At 44.0% G+C, this 6715-nt stretch overlaps 1 protein-coding gene across 2 annotated transcripts in view; it reads right to left on the bottom strand.

The window, feature by feature from the left end:
• Window positions 1-6715, bottom strand: part of ASAH2 (N-acylsphingosine amidohydrolase 2) — a 63829-nt gene that overhangs the window by 18841 nt on the left and 38273 nt on the right. For both annotated transcript variants that reach the window (XM_027840682.1, XM_027840683.1), the window contains 4 exons: window positions 5468-5572; window positions 3355-3436; window positions 1893-2008; window positions 630-724 (listed from right to left, as the gene is read on the bottom strand). In XM_027840682.1, the coding sequence (XP_027696483.1) occupies window positions 630-724; window positions 1893-2008; window positions 3355-3436; window positions 5468-5572 (398 nt within the window). The remainder of the gene's footprint in view (window positions 1-629; window positions 725-1892; window positions 2009-3354; window positions 3437-5467; window positions 5573-6715) is intronic.

The following is a 6715-nucleotide window of genomic DNA, read 5'->3' on the forward strand; positions in this document are numbered from 1 at the left end:
TGGTGGCTGGTTAAAGTGCTATCATCAATCGATCAATCAACCATATACCAAGCACTGTCATAGGCACAATGAAAACAATGACAAAGAATGAACCAATTCCTGCTCCCGAGGAGCTAGCATTCTAAGAGTAAATCAGTCAGGACATATAAAAATAATACAGTACTAATATCACCACAAGGCTGCCTCCATACTGTGTAATTCTCAAAAGACAAATTACATATTTTCATTGCAGTGTTAATACAATTCATGATGACTTTTTTTTTTCTTAGTACTTGCTATTTAGGGTTGAGGATGGTCTACCCTTCTCCCCTAAACCACGTTTGTGTGCTCATGCCAGACTGAGGTCTGCATCTCCACTGATAACATCTTCAGCTGGCACTAAATGAGAAAAAGCGGATGTACATTCTCCAGGGACATCCTAAGAGCCTTGGGAGTAAGGAGATTTTAATCCTGCTTATTACTCCTTGAGGCTAATTCTGATAGAGTCAGATTCTTGGTAGGAAGCAGAAGTGTCCAGCTGAGCATCCTTTATCACCCACCCAGAGTGGCTCCAACAGTGAATAACATATACTCAGTTAACATTTAAATCACTGCCAACAAAAAGAGGGGGGAGAAAAGAAGGACCATACGTCGGCTCTCCAGGAACAGCAGCTATCACCAAGGATCCAAGAGTGATGATCTGGACGTCAACAATCTCAGGATGCCAGGGGTGAGGTCTTGACATCTTCAGAATGAAAAAAGAAGTAAGGGTTTTAATTTTTATCTTATTAGATGTATAGCTGTATTTTCCCTCCAGTCACTTTCTGAATAATGGATCTTGTATTGGAGAATTGGTCCAAACCCTGCTTCCGACACACATTAGATGCCCAACACCCACCCCCCAGGTAAGTCAAGTGTAATGGTGTGGATCGATTGTATAGATCAGTCACCCCACCCCCACTTTAAAGAACATATAACATACTCTAGACCTGATGCCTTTATCAGATGAGGACAAGTCTATTGAATAAATCAGTCAATAAAAGGCATTAAGCTAACATATACCATGTTATATCCTGGGGCTCTTCCATAAAAGATCAAGTCAATGTAGAACCCAGAATGATTCGAGAGTCTGCCAGTGCAGAGGAGAGAACAATGCCAACCAGCCCCTGAGAAGGAATGTGGAGATGGGGTGGTGGACGGTGGGGGATGGGGTTCCTCCTTTTCCCTGCCCCTCCCCCCCACCCTTGAGCATTGTGAACTTTACAGAATCAGAGAATCTCACCAGCCTCCTAACAAGATCTCCAGAGCAGGAGTGACTGGTTGTAGTGTTATTGCATTTGTAAAGTGCAAATATCTCATTTCATCTTCACAACAGCCCTGGCAGCTAACTCCTATTACAGTTATCCCTTCCACATCATGGGGGTTAAGGGCATGGCGCCCACTCAATCTAGAAAATCCATGTAAAATTTTTGACCCTCCCTTCTTACCAGAGAAAAAGTCTGAATTATTATGGTATTAAAAGATAAAATATGTTAGTATTATACAATGCTATACATATATTTTATGCATTTCTGAGTTTCTAAACTTTTTTCTGTATTGTCTGCATGTCATACACAGCTTCTGAAAAACTCCCAAAAAAGTCCCCATTTAATTTCTCATGCCGACCTGGGATATATCAAAACCATGACAGGGAAAGTCATGATATGGAAGGGATAACTATTATTTCTGTTTTGCAGAAAAAGAAACTGAGGCAAACAGAGGTTAAGAGACTTGACCAGGATCCCATAGCTAGTAAGTGTCTAAGGCAGTATAAAATCCTTGAAAACAAGATTATATATTTTAATAGACACTTATCGTAGATCCCATTAAAATCCACAAGTGAATAAAGGTGGATATGTGTTTCCAGCAAGCACCTCGCCTGTACTGAGGAGGATGGGCTTTGGTTTATGACAATCCTTGGTCTCATTGGATGGCTCTCCCAGTAGCTGGTCACGAATGCTGTCCCAAAAAGGGTCTCCTTCAGTTGCACCTGTGAGAAGCCCCACAATAAATAAGATGCCTTGAGTATCTCCCCCACCACCACCGCCCCCATGTCTGATGAAGTCATCACTTTCCTAATGTTTCTTTTGTCTGATGACACTGGGTAATTGTGCTCTGATCATGCCACTCCTTGCCTTAAAAAAAATGTCAATGGCTTTACTTTGCCTAATGAACAAAGTACCAAATCGACTCTGGCATTCAGTCATTCATTCATTCAATCAGTCAGTCAGTCAATCCACCAACAAGTATTTATTAAGCACCTGCAATGTGCCCCAGATCGTGCTGAGTGCTGAGTATCCAAAGACACAACACAAAGTAGCTCTTCCTCATTAGTCCCCTACATTCTATCAGTTATAAGCATTTTATTCCTTTCCCGACTCAATGGGGGCCAATGAGAAGAGAGGTGAGAGTTCTCTCTCCTGAATGTGCTCATGCTCTATGCCAGTGCTCACCTGCCCTTACAAAGTCAGGAGAATTCTTAGTGGATTCCACTTTTTCCCTTCCTGGGAGCCCAGACTGTGTGGAGAACCATAGTGTTCCATGATAACTGACTAGAGGGAACAGGTTTGGGATGTGCCTGTGCTATATGTTTTGTTTACGGTTATTTTATATTTATCATTTATGGTTATACTATATTTAGTGTATGGTTTAGATATGGACCCTAAACCATAGATTAGTAAGCTTAGAATAATACTATTTCAGAGCCAAAAGGGACCTTGAAGATCATGTAATCCATTCTCCAGAATTTATAGATGAGGAAACTGAGGCCCAGAGAAACTTGGTATCAGGGTTGAGGATTGTCCATCTTGCTCCTCTCAGGGTAGACAGTTAGGAAAACCAGGAGAAGAACCCTGTTCTCTCTACTCCCATGCCAGCTCCCACATGCCTGCCTGCTTCTTGGACATCTGTTGTCCCACATGAGCTCTGCCCATATCCCTAGCACCAGCCATCCCCATGCAGGAATTTTAATGGCCTTTGACTTTGGCCCAGTAAAGAGCCACATCCTAGTGGGAGAGTGTGGTATTTAGGGTCAGAAAACCTGACTTAGACCCTGGTTCTTCCACGTCCTACCAGTGTGTCCCAACGTAAGTCACTAGCCTCTCTGTACCTCAGCTTCCTCCTGTGTAAAAATGGGGTGAAGATTGGCTGGGGGGTCTCTCAGGCCCCTGCCAACTCTGAATCCTATGAACCAATCAAGTGACCAAGGAAGTCCTGTAAAAGGTGGTCAAAATGACTCATAACCAAGAATAAACATCCTTGCAGACATCATCAGCCCACCCTTCCTGGTTCGATCATTGATGCTTTACCATCTGGGCCCAATTTGGTCATCCTTACCTTGGGTAAAATTGAGGCCTCCAACGCCATCAATGGTACCAGCTGCAAAGCTGTGGCCAAGGGCAGGTTTACAGGTTTTTGCCTAAAGGAGTGGTTTCCAACAAACAAGAAATAAAAGTTTAGTCGCATAAATAATCCATTTCCAAAAGTTTGAATAAACATTTGTTAAGTACTTACTATGTGCAGGCACTGTGTAGGGAATCAAAAACAAGAATAAGAGACAGTCCCTGCCCTCAGGGAGCTTACATTCTTCAGGGGGATACAAATAAATAAGTACAGGTAATTTAAGGGCAGGGAAGAGGGAGAGAGAAAACTAATAACTGGGGGAATCAGGGAAGGGTACCCTCGGATGTGCTTCTGAGCTGACCCTGGATGGAAGGCAGAAATTCTAAGCTTTGGAGTAAAGGTCATGGGAGAGAACCTATGCAAAGGTTTATGGGCAAGAGATGGAGTTTGGAGTGAATAAGTTGGCCAGTTTATCTGGAAAAGTGCATGAAGAGGAGGAATGCATACTATAATATGCATAAATACTAGTTGGCCAGAGCCCCACTGGGGAGGGCTTTAAAGGTCAAACTGAGGATATTGGGTTTATCCTAAAGGCGATAAGGAGCCAGGGATGATTCTGGAACACAGAGGGTTTGTGGTTAGACCTGAGCCTTAGGAAAATTCTTGTGGAAGATATGCTGGAGAGGAGGGGGCTAGAAGCAAGAAGACCAACAGAGTTTTCTTGCTTATTCCAGGACCTGAACTAGGATGGTGAGGATGGACACAAGAGACATTCTGCGTCTGTTGCTCTGCCAGGTTTCAGCCCCTTCCGGGACAAAGCTATCACCCAGAATCTCACCACCAAGCCAAGAACTCAAGCTCTAATGGGCTCTGCCTCCCTCAGCCTCCTTTCCCCTCTGCTTGGAGAGCTGGAAGATGGTGTACCAAACTCCTCCCACTGCCTTCCTTTACAGAGGGCAGAGACTGGCTGCTCAGCTCACTCCACTTTGCATTTGCTTTTCTGTCTGGTTTCGTCTCCATGAAACATGATGCCCCTGCGCCAGGTACCCCTAGCCTCCCCCCCCACCTCACTTTCCTGCTTCCTTTGGTGTGTCGTCTCCCTCGATTAGAGGGCAAGTTCCTTGAGGGCAAGAACCGTCTTTCTTTTTGTTGTTGTATCCCCAGAACTTAGCACAGTGCCTGGCACATTGTAGGCAATTAATTAATGTGGATTGGATGGGATTTATTGGACTGATGGTGAGATAGACAAGACACAGCAACTGGTTGGTGATAAGTATGACAGGGAGCAAAGAATAAAGAATAGCTTTGAAAGGACCAGAAGGATAGTAACGCGTCCAATGGAGACAGAAAACTTCGGAGAAGAGGCGGGGTTAGAGGGGAAGAGGTGAGCTCCCTTTCAAATGTGGTGTGTTTGAGATAGCAGGAATACATCCAGGTAGAGGTACACAGCACGCAACCAGAGACATGAGACAAGAGCTCAGGAGAGAGATTAAGAGGGAAGAGAGATGGAGAGCTGGAGATTAGATCAGTATTCGTGGCTCTTGTATAAACATGTATGTGTGTGTGTGTGTGTAAGTGTGTGTATAGACATGTATACAGATACACAAACATATATCATCCCTGTATAGAGGCTTCATACATATAGGTGTATAGACATGTATATCTATAGATACACAAACATATATCATCCCTGTATAGAGACTTCATATATATAGGTACATGTATGTATGCCCACACATCTCATATATACTTGTATACACATGCATGCACACATACACACATGGCTCATGTGTGTATAAATTAGGCATGTATCCTATATGTATATATACAAAGCCTATTACAGGAATGGTATATGTATGTGCGTGTACATTTATATGTATATGTGTTTGCATATATATACATACATGTGGGTATAGATGAGGCTTCTGTCCAGGGATGATAACTGAGCCCATGAGAGCTGATGAGATCACCAAGAGAGGAAAGACAGAGAGAAAGGAAGAGGGTCCAGGACAAGGCTTCAAAGGCCACCCACCCTTAGCAGGTGGGAGATGCCTGACGTCCACCAAGGAGGCCAAATGGCTCGGCATCCTGACTGAGGGGCACTCACCGTGTGCGTGGAATTGAGCTGCACAGTGACGTCCGTCATGTTGACCCACTGGTGAGCTGCAGACAGAGGACCGAGGATCTCCTGAGAGGCTATGTCGTACAGTTCCTGAAATACACAAATGTGGAAGGGAAGCCGATCAATTCAGTGGCCGTCAGCCATCACACATTAAGTGCCTGTGTGCCCGGCGCTGTGCTTGGCCCTGGAGTTACAAAGGAAGAAATTGGGGCAGGGGGAGGTGGGTGCTACAGCTTGGGCACAGGTAAATAAATACAAATTATATACAAAGCAACATGAAGTGATTTCAAGGGGAAGAGTGCATTAAAAATGGTGGGATCAGGAAAGGCCTTGCTTCATAGACGGTTGGTGCCTGAACTGAGCTTTGAAGAAAGCCAGGTACTTTATAAGATGGCGGCCAGGAGGGAGAAGACTCCAGGCATGGAAACTGAGCTGAGACTATGAAAGAAAGAAGACCAGAGGAAGTCACACTTGACAAGTGACAGTCAGCAGAAGTCCATTGACACCTTAAAGTCTTGGAGGTCCAAAGCTAGAAACCCAGGGCTGCAGTCTACATCATCATTCCTTGAAAGAAGAGGAGTGGTAGGAAGAAATCTGGGCTTGAAATCAGGAGTAGACCTGAGTTTGAACATTGGTTCTGACATTTAGCAGCTCTGTGTGTGTGTGTGTGTGTGTGTGTGTGTGTGTGTGTGTGTTTGTGTGTGTGTGCGTGTGACTGCAGGCAAGCCTCTTAACCTTGCTGAGCAAGCCTCAGTTTCCTCATTTTAAGGTTTGATGATATTAATGCCTATTTGTACGACCTACTTCATGCAGATACTGGCATGAGAACATTTTGTAAAGTCTTAAAGTATTATACAGGCCTGAGTTATAATTACTATAGACTCCACCCCTGACCCCCCAAATCTGATAGGTGAACTCTGCCTATTATGGTTAGGGCCCAGCCTCTGTACAACCTTGTCCTGACCCTCCACAGGTACTCCCCTCTCCCTTTCCAGCTACCCCTTGTATATTGTCTTCCCCCATCAGGACGGAAGCTTCCTGAGGGCAAGGCTTGTCTTATTTACCTGTATTTGTATCCCCAGTGCTTAGCCATTGCATAGTACATATTAAGTGTCTAATAAATGTTTTAACTAGCTACCTATCTCATTAGACCACATAATGTGTACATATTAAGAAATACTAATAAGTGTCTAATAAATAATGAAGTCTAATAAAGTGTCTAATAAATACTCC

This window comes from Vombatus ursinus, unplaced genomic scaffold (assembly GCF_900497805.2).
Source record: "Vombatus ursinus unplaced genomic scaffold, bare-nosed wombat genome assembly UNPS02014847.1, whole genome shotgun sequence".
In the NCBI taxonomy this organism is placed as follows: domain Eukaryota; kingdom Metazoa; phylum Chordata; class Mammalia; order Diprotodontia; family Vombatidae; genus Vombatus; species Vombatus ursinus.